The following is a 17,732-nucleotide window of genomic DNA, read 5'->3' on the forward strand; positions in this document are numbered from 1 at the left end:
ACAAGATGTTTCCATTTATTATCCAATAATATCAGGGAGGCGTCTGATTGGCTCTGAATTCCTTCTGAAGCAGCTGCAGATGAGGAACTAACTTCAGCCACGAGAAGAACAAGTCCTGCAGCAGAAGGTTTAGGCCTCATGGAGAAGAAGACATTCAGATGGGTTTTCCAAAATGTTCAAAACAACAATTCTGCCAACTGCAACCAAGTGTCATTTTGAACCCTGTGAGGTCACAAACCCAAGCCCATGTCTTAAAGAAAATGAAACAGGACTCATTTGGAAAGAATTTCATTATTTTTTTGAGGTGTGTCAGTTAAAATGTCAATTTTTTGCCCACTGATTCCTAATATTTGGAAGCACAATTTAAATAAATAATAAATTCCATGTTCTGATTGCAAAGGGTTATCACGAGAACATCCCACATGCTGGACCGCGTTCCAGCTCCAATGCTGTCACCTCCTCAAGACAATGTTTGTCATTCCACCAGGAATATTTTAAGCATCTGATTCACTGAGCTTCACTTAAAATATAGCTGTATCTATTTTTTAGGCTTGCTGGGCTGCACAGACCAGATGAGGAGGTCAGGAAGCCTGACACAGGACTTACACAGAGAAGCTGGTTTTTTCAAAATAAAAGACTGGGAGCATTGCTAAATCCTTCGATTCGGAGGTGCTTCTTTTGTGATTCAAACTTCTGCGGAGCTCTGGGTTTACTTGCAGGGTTAGCGGCCATCATCAATGTCAAGAGTTTAAAGGGTGCTTACGCCAAATATCGAAAGGACTAGATCAATTTAAGGGACACAAGTGAACAACTTTTCACTGTGGTAACAACATAGTAGTTTTAGTTTAATCTCATTCTTGTGAGCATGTATGAAGAGTTAACCTATCATCAGCAGCGATGCATACAACAACGCAGCATATTAAAGAGACTGCACGCTGGAATGGAAATACTGGAAACTGAAATTTCAGCAGGTGCAGCCTCAGATTAGCACTTTATAATTGGTTAATATGACCATATGTAACTCCTGCCAGGTTAAGTAATAAAAATATAAAAAGACCTATGTACTAAATTCACAGTCAAACATTTGTAATTGACTGGATAATATGCGGCTTGACTTCCTGTCTTCGTCGCTCTGATTTCCTGCTTATGACACGTAAATCAGTCTCAGTGCGTCTCAATTGTTAAAAAGCATCTGGAGGACGGAGGAGATATAATCAAGGAGGCACAAGTGTATCCTCAGAGGGGGAGGTCACCTTTAAGTATATAAATATGCCACAGCATGGCTGGAAAATACAGGAGGACTCTTTAAGCAGCACACGTTTCGTTAAATCACTGTTTTATTTGGGAATATAAAATATCCTATAGGCACATGTAACATTACCTCCAAGCACTACCTGGACTTTTATAATATAAACACTTGGAATTGACCACATCTTGAAGAAAAAGGCATCTTAACCAAAAGGAAACTACTGAATACCCCAACTTACAGTAAATGAGGACTAAGATTTTATTACTTTGTTATAACATTTATGGTATCTGTGTTTTGTTTTTCTCATCTGATTTGGATTGAATCTGATTCATTTTGGTTAATTCTAGGATATTGAAGACTCCTCCTATTGGTGGAGTGTTCCTGGTGGAATTTTCCGCTCTCACCTAAATGGAAGTTTCCTACTGGTAGAGCACCAACTGGAAAATAGTCGGTGTGTTCATGGAGTCCGTTTTCTTCCAGGTGTGTGTGTGTGTGTGTGTGTGTGTGTGTGTGTGTGTGTGTGTGTAAACAAGTCAGAGTTTTAGGTTGAGTATAATGATGCCATGAGCTTAAGGAAATATAATTTCACATAAAAAGAGAGTGCCTTGGAGATTTTTGATTATTTAGCTTATATTTGTCCCTTCCAAAAAGCTGTTGCTCCATCTGAGACAAAGATTTAGTTGGGCTACTTAGCTGGTTTAAAATGAGGCTCTGAAAGAAGGATGCCTCATTAAGTTAAATGCCTGTTGCTTTACTCCTCTGCTCCTCTCTGGTGGACCACAGGAAGGCTAAGATGTGAGGAGATTAACTGAGAATGTACATTTTAAGCAATAAAGGGAGACAGTGCTGCCCTTCCTCCTTGTCAGCTGTTAGTTCTACAGATGTCTTCCTTTCATTATTTATGCTCCTATTTAGGATTCCGGTTTCTTTTACAATAATGGCTCAATTGTTTTGAAAGGTGATGTCTGTCTCTGCAGTGTCCAAGTCTTTAAAGATAAATACTGTTTTATACATGTTTTTAATCAGGTTCGTGTGTTTTTGTGCTTGTGAGCTTTACAAGTGGCCTTTAATGTTATTATGCTTCTATCAATGATGTTCTTTTGTCTTCTTCATCTTTGCTTTTCTTTTACCCTTTATAAATGCCACCAACCTGCATATTAAACTGAGCCTGCATGACTAAGCGTTCAATTTAATTAACATGTCCTTTTTTAAATAAAAAAAACTTCTTAATGCACAGTGTCCCTTTCAGTCTCTAGGAGGTTTCGTGTTTGCCCTCAGCAGTATGTCAGAGTTTCCTCTGAGGGGAATTTACCTGCTGCTAATGTAGTGAAGGTGTTTTTCACAATAAAACTTTATTTTAGAAAACTAAAATAAATGTACATCTTCAGTCCAGGAAACAAGGATTACTCTGATAAGCTGCCCATAAGGAGAGTTAATACTGTATAATGTAATAATGATTACTGGTTTGTCAGACTGGGAGTAGACATCTCCCAGTTTAATTTTGTGACAGAGAAACAGGATTTTCAGGATTCAGACGCTGATCTCAAACCCCTTCGTTCTCATTTCAGTTTCACTGTAATAAACTTTACTTACATGTGATTTGAAAACAATATTCCCCAAGCACTGGCGTGTTTGGGACGATGTTCATCAAAATGTGTCAATCAGCTCGCGAGGAGATCCTTAAATAAACCCCAAATCCTCAGGAGCCCTTTGTCTGTGTTCGAATGATAACCTGGAGCGCCTCCTGCTGGAAGGCTGCGGGGATTACAACGAGACAGAATAAACTAAAAACATCGTCCAAGTTTCTCATCAACATGTCTCCATCTCCTTGACCTTTTTGAGCTCACCTGATTTCCTCAACTTCTTAGACTCAAGAACTGTCTTCTCACTTCTTGCTACTTCACAGGAAACAACAGGTGAAACTTAAAATCTTTATTCAGACCCAAAACAAATCGAAATTTACATTCAACACAAAAAAAAAGAAAAAGGATGAGCGTGCAGACTCTCTGCAACCTTCAAGCTTCGGTACAGTCACAACTGACACGGACAAGAAACAAACCTCTCAAAGGTTTGTTTCAAAGCTAAAGAACCAGAAAAAGAGCATTAAACAGTCCTGCAGCAGATTTCTTTAAAGGTGCTCGTCTTTTTCTTTGTGCTCTGGTTGCAGAGGCTTCGCCGCTCCTTCTCTTGACAGCCTGTCGGCCTCCTCGTTGCCTCTGTAGCCGGCGTGACCTGGAATGTGCATCTGGAGGAGGACCAGAAGGGCAGACAAGTAAGTATAAAAACATGAAAATAACAACTAATAATCAATCACTTGGACGCTTACTGAGCATTAAACAAATGATTGGATATGGCTGTACTATGCAGCACTAAGACTGTTTACTACTGCGGCCTGTAATGCAGTCACAGTAAAATGATCACTTCAAATTATTGCTGCCAAATCATGGGGTGCTCATCACGGGTTGCATTTAAATCATTAAGACCTGCAAATGACCAGAAGATTTTTCATTACATCCTGATACGTACGACCTTCAAACAGGCGGTTTTTACCATTACCGGTTCATCCATCAGATAAGGCATTAACAATACTGCTGATGCTTTTCTCTGACTGTTACTTTTAAATTGAACCTGTCACACCGTTTCCAGATCAGACTACTTTCTGCACATCAAAACAATCTACCAGAAGTGAAGAGAACAATGTAATAATGAGCTCATCATTTTAAGTTAAATTTTCCAAGCAGAAAATGCTGAATTTCTCTGGCTTCACCTTCAAAAATCTGAATATTCACCTTTTTTGGGCCTAATTTGGACTGAGGGGGTTTAATTCTTCCCTCACGATAATCTGAACCCTTTCGTAATATCTTTCTGGCATTCACGATTTATTTGTGGACCCTTATTTTAACGTATATTTTACATTTTTAAGCATTCGAATAATTGAATCAGAAATTAAGTGACAATCAACCTTGTGCCAGCCTGACTTCGTACAATTAAAATAAAAACACAGATGATCCCGCAGCAAGAGGAATAAAATTACTTTTTTTTTTTTAACCAAAGAACAGAAAGGTGACGCAGTGCAGGAACCTTTTACACATTTGTGAGACTAGTCTGAATAAAATGTTGTTGTTTATTCAACATTTATGCAAATTAGCACATTTAATTAGTACTAATGAAAGAAACATTAGCATATTTTAGTATCAAATGTGTACTTGTCGAACACTTAGTCTTATTAACAAACCAGGGAGTTTCTATCATTTAACATTTTTATCATTCAGAGCTGATTAAAAGAATAAAAATTTACGATATTTTTCTGAATTAAGACTCTAATGTGCAAACAAAATGAAACAGGAACGCTGAACCTGTCTTCAGCCGAATGCTCAGATTTTTCTTTTTTGAAGACGTTTGAAATAGCAAAATTATTTGGATATGTAACACTTCATCTGCTTATCAAAAGCATAAGATTTCAGAAAACAAAAAACAAAACATAATCATCTTAATCCAAGTAATCCACTGAAACTGTCCCTTTGATATATACAGTTTTAGCCTCTGAGGAAAGCTGTTCGGCTGCTTGCTCTGTCTGACTGTACTGAGCCCTCCGTGCCCCCTTGTGGCCATTTTTCAGGCCATGGACAGATTTATCACCTCCCCAGCAGGGGGCGGTTGACTGCAAAAAGACTCCTGCGGTAAATGTAAAAACATTGTTTACTTCTGACCTGCATGAATCTAAAGACCCCGTCCGCAAAGAAACACTGATACTTACCCAGACCACCTCCACCTGTCCATTCAGCCTGTCCAGTTTCACAAAGTCGTCTTTGTTGGTAATCTGACCTCCAGATTTCAACCTCCAGCCGTTCAGCTTCCAGTTCTTCACCCAGCTGGTCACACCTGCATGAAGGAAAAAGAAAAGAAAAACCTTTACCCATTCAGTGGGAAATTCAAAAGCTGAAATCTGAGTGGTAATGCAACATGACTGCAGCATGACTCGAGTTTGTGACTCACCGTTTATCGTAAACTTGCTGTCAGTGTATAAAACGAGTTTCTTGATGTTATTCTGTTTGGCCTGTTCCAGCGCTCTGCAGGCCGCCTGGTGCAGCGAGAGCAGAGACGACAGTTAGTTATGCTTTAAAGCTTGTAGAGAAAAATCCAAGCATAAAATAACAAACAGGCATTTACAGGCCTGCGTCTTGCTATTCTTTCCAATAAATAGGTACATTTACATATCTGCTCCCTCAGGAAACTTTTCAGAAGTTGAGTTTAAAACCTTCATTCTCATGGTGCCATTTTTAGTTTTGTTCCCTCTATGACCATCAGGTGGCGCTTCTTTGTATTTGCTGTACATTTAATAAGCCTCTTTACATGCTGGCCCTCAGTAGTTTAAACTGGTTAAAATTGCCTCAGCCTCTCCTCTCTTTAACCCTAGCACACTAACATGCAGTTTTATAACACTATCACTAATGTCAGGTAGATTTTACCCGACACCCAAAAAAAAAAAAAAAAAAAAAAAAAAAAAAAAAAAAAAACATACTTCCCATTAAAATATATTAAAGCACAACAATAAGTGGCAAATTGAAGTGCTCTTCTTTTATTTCTCTCTACACAACATCTCACAAAAGGAAAAAAGGGTGTCATGGTGGTCCCTTTAAAAAGATTCTAAAGCAACAGAATGAAAATCACCCCATGTTAGTGTTAAAAATTTAAAAAGTACTGTTTAAGTGCAGCCCTGCAGAGTTAACACTGAGCATTAAACTGGACTTTTAAGACAGAAACTCTCATGCTGAGATGTAAATCTTACTTGTATCTCTGCGCGCTGGTTGGTCTGCCTTCCCTGCAGCCTCTCTGCAACATTTCTATAAAGCCAGAGGCAACAAAATGTGAGAAACCGATGCATCCATTTATGCAATTAAGACTTTCACTATGGAGGTTTAGACTGAGCAGATTTTAGGAACTGTTTAAAACATGCTCGTTGTAGCACGTGCACATATTCTCACAGTGGGTTGTTGCATCCCCAGTACACCCCGATGCCCCCCCGTGCGCCGCTCTGTCCGTTTCTTGAGCAGCAGCCATCGGTGTAAACGACCACAGCGTCACCTGTACGGAGAACGCAGAACAGTTCAGACTGGAGTTCAAGTTTTATTGCTTCCATTTTCTACATTTTATATTTAAATATTTCTGTATGTAGTAAATGACATGATTTTGTCCCCATAACATGTTGAATGGAGTTGAGCTCTAATATTAAATCTTGCACATCTCACCCATGTACGTGAATCTGTCCGAGCTCTCTGATGACGAGTTTTGTGATGTCGAGCTTTCTGATGGCTTAACTCGTTTGGGCTGGTGCCCCGCCTCCTCCTCCGAGTGACATCTCTTTTTGCCAAGAGGGATGTACTCGAGCGGCTCCGGGCCTCGTTTAGGAAGCAGAGTGACATCAGACTCCACGCTCTGAGTTACTGAAAGCCACAAACACAAGAAGTTCATCAAGAACAGTGTGCAGCAAGTACCTGATTCTCCACTTAAAATCACCTGTGAGCTTTGTGTGAATCCAGACCTGCATGCTGTATTACCACCTCAAACAGACACAGTGGCTGGGTTAACCCTCTACTGCATAGCGTTGCCCTGAGGCAACAAACCACATTTTCATGCCTCACACAAATAAATGTATATAAAAGAAAAACTTGCATGTGCATGAATATGTTAAGAAGCATATTTGATTGTTTGTTCTACTTTTCAATTACAGGACATGGATGTAAAAACCTTTTATGGAAGGAAACCAAAGGGATGTGCACTTTCTGTCCTCAGAAAGTGAGGACAGTGAGCTTTCAGGGAGTGACAGTGAAGTAGAGGAGTGGATCCCTGAATCAGGTTTGAGGGACACTTAGGAGCTCAGGGGTCAGTTGGTAAAGTAACTGTGTGTGTGTGTGTGTGTGTGTGTGTGTGTGTGTGTGTGTGTGTGTGTGTGTGTGTGTGTGTGACTTACTGTTGTGGGAACACAAATTTGTTTACACTCATATTGTGAGGTCTAGCCTACTTTATGGGGACAATTGCAAGGTAAATCATTCAATTTTAGGGTGAAGGCTTGAGTCGGGGTTAGAGTTAGGTTCAGGCAGTGACTTGTGATGGGTAGGGTCAGGATAAGTCTCCAGGAAATGAATGCAAGTTAATGTAATATCCCTAAAAGTGATGGAAACACAACGTGTGTGTGTGTGTGTGTGTGTGTGTGTGTCAAATGTTGGATGTATTTTGGTGTTTTATTGTTCTGTGAAATGTTTACATAGTTTTTTTATTGTTGTTTATTTATTTGTTCATCCTGGTTGTACTAATAAAACGTATTATAGAATAACTTGTTATTTGACTACCCTTATCGCACAGTGTTGCCTTGAAATAACAAACCAATATCTGTTTTTTTTGTTTTGTTTTGTTGTTGTTGTTTTTTTTTTTGGGGGGGGGGGGGGGGGGGGGGGTCAAATTTTATGATTGATATATTATAAGGGACCCTAAAGCTCCCCCAGAAATATTTTTTTCCCCAAAAAATAAAAAGTCATGCAGTAGAGGGTTTTAACATATTCTTGGATTCCAAACTGACGGCCACTTCCAAACCAAGATGCTCCGAGTTCAGCCTCAATCCCAGCTCCAAGTAATTATAGTTTCTCGTGTGTATTTGAAGAGTATAAAATTAGAAAATATTCACCTTTCTTCACGTCTGGAACTGCAGAAGGCTCGATCCCTCTGACGAATGCCCAGGCATCTCGCTCTGAGGCAAACTTCTTAAAGGAGGCGGACGGAAATTTGTCCACTTGGCTCTTACACTCGTCCCTAAATGACAAAAAAATAAAAAGTAAAAAATCAGGAGAATAAAAACCTTGAGATGTCTTCATTCTCCCCTCCGGACACTTTAATGATACACCTTTTCAACTGCAACTCAATCCATTCAGGCACAGACATGGTCAAGATGACCCACTGACGTTCAAACTGAGCCACTGGAGTGAGGAAGAAAGAGAATTTAAGTGGCACTGAACATGGCAGTGATTGTTGGTGGCAGACACACTGGCCTGAATATTTCAGAAACTAGTGATTTCTGAATTTCCAGCATGAAAATGAAATGAGAGAAAATATCTAGGACAGACTCCAATCCGGCCCAGTGGGCAGCTGTGGAGGATGACTTTAACTGTGTTTTAACTTTTGACTGTTTCCTATCATTTACGGTACATTAAACTAATTAAGTAACAGAAAAACAATAACAAAAATGTTCCCTTCTTGTAACAATAGGTCCAAAGTTTATTTTCTCAAAGATTAAATGTGTAGTTAAACTTCTGTGCACTAACAGAAGGTGGAGTTTCACTGGTCTGGTACTGGCGTGTTGTTTATTTTATATGTATTTATTTGTAATATAAACAAACCAAAGACATACTACATTATGTAAGAATAAATCAATTTTAGGCCCTCCTACTCACAAATGAGCCACATTAATGGCGGAAATACATTTAACAGTTTGAAGGCTAACCACCTGAAAAACGGAGAAAACGAAGCCGTGTATGTTATGCTTCCATGCCGAATTAAAGTGTGGGATGTACTGACAGGGAAACATTGATATGATCTTAAACCCGCTGGGTTGTTTTACTGTAGCTCAAGGAGAAAAAGAAATCTTCGTGCATCTGAACGGAAGCTGGCATCCACTCACTCTCACTGAAAGAACATGCACTTTGAATAGCCAATAACATTGATTTTCTTAAAAACAAATGTGCAGGCATTGAGTTGTGTCCGGCCTCACCATGAAGTGTAGACTCCCGTTTTGTGTCCTTTCCTAACTGCGTAGAAAAACTTCCCTTTCGCCATGTCGTCAGCAGCGCTACAAAAGGTCCTGCATGCAACTCTGAAAAGACCAGTCAGCCTAAACATCACTGTCTGCCAACACACTGCACGGGGACAAAGGTGGCTAGCATCGTGATATTAACTCGGATACATTCAAATATCAATAGATTTGAGTAGGGAAGGCGTGGTTTGACATAAAATCTTGAAATATGGGACCAAATTAGCAGCCAGGTGTACAGATGTCCGGGAAAGCTAAACCCGAAAAAGCCCAAAAAAGTATTCCATATATATTTAACACCAGTCTAATAAGTCTTGCAGTCATCTTAGTTTCTTCATTGGCCGTATATCCCTATCTGAAAATGTTGCAGTAAACAAAATCGAACAAAAATCAGTCTAAACGCACAGCAATAATCTGCCTGCAGTTTCCCCGACTGTTTTCTACTACACTCACGCGATAGTTCTTATCACTTCAAGCGTTTCTACAATTCTCGCGATAGAAAAAAAGGTCGCTCCCGATTGGATTAATCCAACTCTCGCGATGTTCCGGCCTCTTCCTTGGCCGTCGTTGACAGAGGTTAGTCGTGCCATTTTACTCTGGACTAGCTTTTCTGTTTTAAAATGTACTTTAAATGTATTTAATGGCAAGGTTTACACACAGTAGGGCAAGTGAATCCTGTGATAGCTTAGATTATGTGATTTGCAGTATCGGATGGCTCATCTTAATGTCTAAATAAGACATAGTAGAGGGGCTCTGCTCAATGAGTTCGGCAAGCGAGTAGCGGCTAGCAACAGGCCGTGCATGTGTTCAGTTAGCCGTCACAAAACCGAAGGAAAAAGAGCTTAAGTTAATTTTCAGGGTCGGATGTTCAGCTCTTTTAATTGTGATTCAAGTAGTTAATATGTATGTGCCGTTTTATGTCCATTGGGCTGTTATATCAATCTCCTGTGCTATTGTGGTGTAGCCCGGTTAGCTCAGAGGTGTTACGCCTGGAGGTTAGCGGTGCTCTGGGCTTTCAATAAAGGGTGGATATTAAATATGTTCGGATGCCGGTGGGTCTAACCTAAATGTTTTTATTTCTCCGTGCAGAGACAAAGGCCATGTTCAGTACCAGCGCCAAAATAGTGAAGCCTAATGGCGAGAAGCCAGACGAGTTTGAGTCTGGGATCTCTCAGGTAAGAAAGTCGGCATCACAGATCCATGTATTATTGAAGCTTCAGTCCAGCTGAATGAGTAACTGTGGGGGCCGTTGGGGAGAAAACTGTAAAGGGCATCATGAATAAATATGGTGTAAGAGAACTATATGATTTATTGGTCAGCCATTACATAACTGCACTATCTGTTAATATGAGGCCAATTTTATGTCAGATTACATTTTTAAAAAAGGTACTGATTTTTTTTTGTGTACAGGGGTTCATGTACAGTATCAGAACTCTCTTGTCTCCAAGTGACTATTTAAACAAGAATTGTACTGTTGGAGGAATGTAAGGCTGTGTGTGATTGAGTCTTTAATGTGATTTAATTATGACTGACATTAAAGTCTCAGCTGCTGGTTCTTCTCAATCCTGTAAGGCTGAGTGTTTCATTAGGACAGCCCTGTTTGGTGGTTTTGTCCGCTTACTGGTTGGTGGACTGATGGGGTGATGCGGCCTTAAAATTATATCATATTTCTTGAAGTGTCTGGTGAATAAAGTACCAGCAGCACCAGCATTGCAGTGCAATAGTGGTGATACATTTTAAGTTCAGTAAGCAAAAAAAGTAACCCAGGTCATGTTTTCTCTTTCAAAAAAAGAAAAGGCAAGTAAAATAATGCACCTGTGAGTGCTATGTTGAGCTTCAGCAGCTGAAGCTCAACATAGTTCTGTTCCACACTGTCGGACAGAAAGCTGTACCCCTGGCTTAACTGATTAGTTTAACAATAACTGAAGTGATGTTTTAACCCTGCTCACCAGGCGGCTGTGGTATTTCTCATCTAGTGTTCCCTAAAGCTTACCTGGTTGCTCTCATGGCGATCAGTCAGCTGTCTCAGATTCTAACTCTGCTGTCTTGGACAGCAGCTGGTGATGGAAGTCTTTCCCCTTGCTGTGGAGAGATCCTGTAACTTGGAAGGTGATGTAATCCTGAACCTTCAGCAGCTGAAGCTCACTGAGGCTCAAGAGCATAACCGTCACCAGTTGGAGTCCAAGATGGTGGAGTTGTTAGTCTGTCTTCAGGATGAAGAACCTACTGGTGCAGCAGCTGATAATTGAGTCTCCCAAAATAACTTTCAGTTTTTTTATAATGTATTTTAAAAAGGGATGGTTTTGTTTCTTTTAATGACCACATGGAAAATCTGCCACCAGTGGGATTGGGCTCTCCTTTAGAGAGAAGCAGAAATATGAAGCTAATAGAAAACGTTTGAGCTAGTCAGGATGAGTGATGTGGTTGTGCTTGCTTTACTCATTTGACTGGTCTTTCCACAGGCTCTGCTCGAGCTGGAGATGAACTCTGACCTGAAGGCTCAGCTGAGAGAACTGAACATCACTGCAGCAAAGGTGAGAGTTCACATGAACCTGTGTGCATGAGCTTCGTGTCATTGAATTATTTACATAACTGATACATAGATTTTGTTTTAACAAGCCTGTTGCTGTGTTTGCTGCTTTTCACTGACTCAAAATCAAGCTTTAATTTATCTTTATGCTACGTTTTAAATCTAATCCGACGTGGACATCCAGAGAGTTGCTCTCCTGGCTCTGTCCTGGTGGCGTATGGGAGCGTAGCTCTGAGCTGAGACGTACAGTCCCGTTCCACAACGTTGGAGAGAAAGCTCTGTCCCCGGCTGCTGGCCGGTGAGGACGAGCGTCCTGCATATTCCTACATCTTCCCAGAGTCCTTTAGGGCCATTACTGGGGAGCTAAACCATGCAGTGCACACTTTTTGATACGTACTGGTGTTATAAGTCGTCGTGTTTTACTAAAATTCTTTCGTACTAACCTAGAGTTCAATGCATGTTCCTCTGAGTTTTAACAGCCACAGATTTACGAAACATTAAGACAATTTCCTTCAATGATCCAAAGCTGGGATTTGGGCACCTCGTGGAGAGCTCCTGCCCTGCCCAGGTGGCGTCACATCACACTTCAGAGCCCCTGTGCTCTTAAATGACTGCTGCTTTATTCTTTTCAGGAAATCGAGGTTGGTGGAAACAGGAAAGCCATCATCATCTTCGTTCCTGTCCCTCAGCTGAAGTCCTTCCAGAAGATTCAGGTGCGCCTGGTGAGGGAGCTGGAGAAGAAGTTCAGTGGAAAGCACGTGGTCTTCATTGCACAGGTGAGGATACCATCGCTGTGACTGTCAGTTTGATTACTTACTTGATATCCAGAAATATTACGTTTTGCTTTCAAGCTGGATGCCTGGAAAACATTACTTAAAATGCATAACCCTGTTAAGAACAGGCGTGAGCTCAGGTATGTGTCCGTGTGTTGCGGTGATTCTTTTATCCGACATGGACATCCAGAGAGTTGCTCTCCTGGCTCTGTCCTGGTGGCGTATGGGAGCGTAGCTCTGAGCTGAGACGTACAGTCCCGTTCCACAATGTCGGACAGAAAGCTCTGTCCCCGGCTGCCGGCCGGTGAGGATGAGCGTCCTGCATATTCCTACATCTTCCCAGAGTCCTTTGGGGCCATTACTGGGGAGCTAAACCATGCAGTGCACATCTTTTCAAATCAGGGTTCAACTTATAGGCTGATAATGAAATAAAACCTCTTTATGTAAGCAAGAATATCAGCCTGAACCTGATTGTTACCTTCATGCTGCTCTGTAGTTGCTTTTGTTTGCCCAATTCCTCGTTGGAGATTAATTGAACAATTTCTGACTTTCAGAGGAGAATTCTGCCCAAACCCACCAGGAAAAGCCGCACGAAGAATAAGCAGAAGCGTCCCAGGAGGTGAGTGCCGAGAGTTGGCTTTAAAATCTGATCACAGATTTCTGCGGCTGACTCGCAAGAGTGGGTCAATGTGTTAAAGTGGATCTGGAGTCTTTAATGTTAGAAACTTTCCAGCTCTGACAATGATTCAAGTGAAAGAACGGAGGGAAGATGGTGCAGTGATGAGCATTTCCACTAATACTCTTGAGCCTTTTTTTTTTTTTTTTTTTTTTGAGCTCATACAAAAACACTATAATGAACTTTAGCTGGCAACATTTACACTGTGCTTAGTTTACTTTCATTTTTCTGAACTTCAGTGTTCTCTCGGTTTGTAAAGTGTTCGATCTTCTGTCACCTTCTCAGACCCCTTTTATCAGTCCAGCGTCGGGTAGCCTGGTGGTGGTTACTTGCGATCTACCACCACCTTGTGGAGGTACTGTTGCAATGCATGCTACCAGATGCATGTGATGAAAATTAATAGTTCTTGTGATATTAATTTTCATCACATGACGTTAATGCATCTGCAGTGCTCTCTTTAAGCTTTAGAAATTGCTTTGTGTATAAATGATTTTTAAAAGATGTATGTTAATACTGTGTTGAAGCATCTTTTTTCAGGTAACACCCTTAAGATTTATTTCTGTCCTTCAAAATAAAAGAGATTGTGAGGATAACTGTAAACTTAAATCTACAAATGTGTTTCTAAAAAAACGGGAGAAAGGTTTATTAACTGGACAGAATGATGCTATAAACCCATTTGTAAATCTAATCCGACGTGGACATCCAGAGAGTTGCTCTCCTGGCTCTGTCCTGGTGGCGTATGGGAGCGTAGCTCTGAGCTGAGACGTACAGTCCCGTTCCACAACGTTGGAGAGAAAGCTCTGTCCCCGGCTGCTGGCCGGTGAGGACGAGCGTCCTGCATATTCCTACATCTTCCCAGAGTCCTTTAGGGCCATTACTGGGGAGCTAAACCATGCAGTGCACAGACTGATCATTAATAGAAACCAAAGGTGTGACTGAATGTTTTTATTTTCTGTGAAGAGAGTCCCGGTTTTTGCTGAAAGTTGGATGTTTGAAAGGGCGCTGCAGGTGCTTTGGAAGGAAAACTTTACTGATGTGATTATTGGTCCCCGGTTTATCCGAGCTAAATCTTTCAACCGTTTGGTAAAACACAGTAATCCGAAGTTCAGCTCGGACCAGGCTGACTAAAACTCTCAGTAAGATTTATTTAGAGGAAGTGAAACTCATTAGGGTACTATAGCGGTGCCCGTTGCTTCTGTAAGTCATAGTCTGCCACCCCTCCAGTCTGCTTGAGGTGGCGGCTGTCTAGGCTGGCATCCTGTTGATCGGCCTGTGGTTGTCGTGCAGGTCTGCAGCCACACATAGTGCAGTGGAGGCAGGCCTGCAGGGACCCATGGCTGCCCTTGGGAGACAAGCTTTGTAATCAACACCAAGCCTCAGGTGTTGACCTTCAGGGCCTCACTCCCAAGATTATTGCTGTAACAAAACTGTTATCGGGGAAAATGTTTTACTTTAATGAAATGAAATAAAAACCGGACTTGAGGAGGAAGAAATGTCTTGTTGCTCGAAGTTATTAACACGAGCAGGATGTCAGCATGATTAAGTGTTTCTGCCCACGATAAATACCCCACCAGGGTAGAGAAGTAATAAAAGCTCAAGTAGAACCTAAAGCTTTCAACCAATAAGAACCAAACTGAACTGAAGCACGGAAACTCGCTGTGGACACACACTGAAACTAAACGGAGTTGGAAATGAAGCATTGATGACCTTTTTTCTTTCCCCCAATTCTACAGCCGCACTCTGACCGCGGTCCATGACGCCATCTTGGAGGACCTGGTGTTCCCCAGTGAGATCGTGGGTAAGAGGATCAGAGTGAAACTGGACAGCAGCAGGCTCATCAAGGTCCACCTGGACAAGGCTCAGCAGAACAACGTCGAACACAAAGTGAGTTTTAAAGCAGCGGAGGCGTCTGCATGTTCAGGAAACACGAATAACGATGCTTTCAAGTGTCAGTCTTTAACGTATTAATCAGTGGAAGGATTGTTTGGTGTGGAAAAAGTCACGTTGTCACACCAAACACCTCCCAAAAACGGGATTTATTACAAGGATAAGACGGAGCACATGTCCCTCAGTTAAATTTCTGGAGATGTTTTAAGTCTGAAACCTTTTTGTTCCGACGTGGACATCCAGAGAGTTGCTCTCCTGGCTCTGTCCTGGTGGCGTATGGGAGCGTAGCTCTGAGCTGAGACGTACAGTCCCGTTCCACAATGTCGGACAGAAAGCTCTGTCCCCGGCTGCTGGCCGGTGAGGACGAGCGTCCTGCATATTCCTACATCTTCCCAGAGTCCTTTGGGGCCATTACTGGGGAGCTAAACCATGCAGTGCACAGACTGATCATAAACAGAAATTGAATTTATGGCTTAACTTGTCCTTTACTTTGAGTTTTATGCACAGATCAAAGTCCAATCCAAAATCCAAGGGTTGTATTAAGTACAACATACTGGCATAAAAAATAGACCTGTTTAAATCCTTCAGCTGCAGACAGGAGTTTGTCCTGCAGCCTTGGTTGTTGCTGTTTTGTTTTTTTTTATATCATGTAAAGAAAAAGTGGTGATGGTAAATAAGAGGCAGGTTAAGTTAAACTAACGTTGATTTTATTCTTTCCTGATTCAGGTGGAGACCTTCTCTGGTGTCTACAAGAAGCTCACAGGCAAAGACGTCGTGTTTGAATTCCCAGAATTCCAGCTGTAAATGCAGATGACAAAATAAAATTTGTTTACTGTCACTACTGTTGCAGGTTGTGGTCTTTGATTTCCTTCTCAGAGGGCACGTTGGAGACCAGCGGAGCACTATTAAGCTTTTCAAACGATATGTCAATTATTAATAACCTGTCAGTATGTGGGAGCAAAATCTTCAGCCCTGTTGAAAATCCATGCAAGCAGGATTTTATTTTGATTGGCACACTTTTCGCAAAAGCTCAGATCATACCATTACTGGAAAGAAGGGTGGGTGGCTGACCGAAGACGGTGAATGTAGTGATACAGGCCAGGTACACAGATCGGAGCCCAGATTTAAATGCTAGCCTGTCCGGGAGGGGGAACGGGCGAAAACATAAAATCTGCATCATCTGGCTGCATTTCATTATTATTTAAGAATAATGACACCCATTTTTATGTTGATCCATTTTTCATTGTGGAGGACAGGTGATTTCAAACTTGTCCAGGTCTTACACTTTGAGTTCTCCCAAGTAGTCGTAAATGACTTAAACTAAGGCTTTTTATGAAAACTAAATACAAATAGTTTCTTTGAATTACATTTACAGTTTAGTTTGTATATAGTTTTATATTCAAAAAAGTGTATTTGAATGGCAGACATGTGTGCATGTTTACAGAGCCTTGGCTCAATGTCTAAATGAGTCGTACAGGCCTGAATGTGCACTTGAAGCCATTTGATCTGTTGCTCACCACAAGAGGTTTTGGAGTTTAGTATTTTCAGCTTTACAGCTTTTCCTACAGATTAAAACCTCCCTCCGTTCATACTGCAAAGTAATTAAATGACAGAATTTTTTTTTCATTAAATTTAAACAAAGCAAAACGTGTGGACAATGAGCTTTCAGAACTTTTTCTGTAATTTTATGCATTTATTTTGTGTAATTATAGTCCAAAGATTTCATGCTGACAGATTTTTCTTTGTCACAGCAGCTTTTTTCCCCCCCTCTTTGTTGTCCCGTTTGGATCTTTAGCCATCAGAATTGTTGTCTTAAGACCAAGAAAGATGCCAAGCGGATTTATTTTACCAAGTGGATCATCATGGCCTTGCCATATTGGTCCATTTGATTGACCTTTATTATAATTATGTATTTATTTTATTTTCGGTTGCTACAAACGGGACAGACATGACTGGGGGATAGGACAGGGGGAAAGAATGAAAGAAAGAGGGAGAGAAAGAAAAACGGAGGGGAGAAGAGACGGTGAGAAGGGGGGGAAGAAAGAAAGAAAAACAAAACACCTGGATCACCTGTATGGAGAAAAAAAAAACAGAAGAGAAAAACAAAAAATAGCAACATAAATACAGCACCATCACAATAAACTAGCTAGCAGTAGATAACAGTAGATACTAAATATTAAACGATATTGTACAGCACGCACGATAGACAGCGCACAATGTGCTTTGAGGCAGCAGCCAAGAAAGTCTGTGAACACCCGTGTGCACACCTGTGTGGATCAGCATGCTTGTATTCCAAAGGTTTCTCCATGTAACGATCTGCTAGGGAGTGTGGGGAGCCATAGCCCCGTCCCCCAGGGCATGAAGCAGGTATGGAGGAGATCCAGGCCCCAGACATCCAGAGGCCCCAGAGTACGAGGACCCAAGGAGGACCACTAAAGGGGGGGAACCGTGCCACCCTCCTGGGAAGAGCTGAGTAGAGCCCCAAACAAGAGGTCACCCAGCAGCTACGGAGCAGAAGCCAGAGGGGGTTGCAGTGGCGTGCCTGCCGGCAGCCAGCTGTGCCAGAGAGGACCGAGCTTCAGGCCGAGAGGCCTGAGGGCACCCCACCCCCCGGAAGGGGCCCAACCGGGCCACAGGCGCCAGGCCCCGCCAATCGGCCACCAGGAGTGAGCCGGTACATACATGAGCACCCAGCCCAGGTCGACAAGAACCACCAAAACACCAACGTCTGAGGGCATCAGCCACCGGCAGGGAGTGTGGTGAGGGGAGATAGGCCTCCGTACTTTAGAGGGCCTGAGATGTACCCAGAGAGGTTG

The 17,732-nt window shown here is 41.7% G+C and overlaps 2 protein-coding genes and 4 non-coding genes across 6 annotated transcripts; 5 read left to right on the forward strand and 1 right to left on the reverse strand.

Moving 5' to 3' along the window:
* Positions 1 to 3,150: 3,150 nt before the first annotated feature.
* Positions 3,151 to 9,489, reverse strand: rnaseh1 (ribonuclease H1). The gene is made up of 8 exons (XM_085381612.1): positions 9,012 to 9,489; positions 7,932 to 8,056; positions 6,499 to 6,693; positions 6,235 to 6,334; positions 6,039 to 6,093; positions 5,246 to 5,330; positions 5,007 to 5,131; positions 3,151 to 3,494 (listed from the first exon to the last, which is right to left on the reverse strand). Exons 1-8 carry the CDS (start codon positions 9,137 to 9,139, stop codon positions 3,378 to 3,380), a joined length of 930 nt encoding a protein of 309 aa, XP_085237738.1. The 5' UTR covers positions 9,140 to 9,489; the 3' UTR covers positions 3,151 to 3,377.
* A 72-nt stretch (positions 9,490 to 9,561) lies between these two features.
* Positions 9,562 to 15,754, forward strand: rps7 (ribosomal protein S7). Its single transcript, XM_085381613.1, has 7 exons — positions 9,562 to 9,626; positions 10,140 to 10,225; positions 11,513 to 11,584; positions 12,213 to 12,356; positions 12,908 to 12,972; positions 14,763 to 14,913; positions 15,643 to 15,754. The coding sequence occupies exons 2-7, from the start codon at positions 10,151 to 10,153 to the stop codon at positions 15,718 to 15,720; spliced, it is 585 nt and encodes a 194-aa protein (XP_085237739.1). The 5' UTR covers positions 9,562 to 9,626; positions 10,140 to 10,150; the 3' UTR covers positions 15,721 to 15,754.
* Positions 11,748 to 11,965, forward strand: LOC146652743 (small nucleolar RNA SNORA73 family). Its single transcript, XR_014907744.1, has one exon. It is a non-coding gene; the product is annotated as a small nucleolar RNA SNORA73 family (small nucleolar RNA).
* Positions 12,527 to 12,744, forward strand: LOC146652744 (small nucleolar RNA SNORA73 family). The gene has a single exon (XR_014907746.1). It is a non-coding gene; the product is annotated as a small nucleolar RNA SNORA73 family (small nucleolar RNA).
* On the forward strand, positions 13,719 to 13,936 carry LOC146652745 (small nucleolar RNA SNORA73 family). Its single transcript, XR_014907745.1, has one exon. It is a non-coding gene; the product is annotated as a small nucleolar RNA SNORA73 family (small nucleolar RNA).
* LOC146652746 (small nucleolar RNA SNORA73 family) lies at positions 15,143 to 15,360 on the forward strand. Its single transcript, XR_014907747.1, has one exon. It is a non-coding gene; the product is annotated as a small nucleolar RNA SNORA73 family (small nucleolar RNA).
* Positions 15,755 to 17,732: the final 1,978 nt, after the last annotated feature.

Source organism: Rhamphochromis longiceps, linkage group LG15, assembly GCF_057381845.1.
Source record: "Rhamphochromis longiceps isolate RC_006_pf linkage group LG15, R_longiceps_female_GT1.1, whole genome shotgun sequence".
Taxonomy (NCBI): domain Eukaryota; kingdom Metazoa; phylum Chordata; class Actinopteri; order Cichliformes; family Cichlidae; genus Rhamphochromis; species Rhamphochromis longiceps.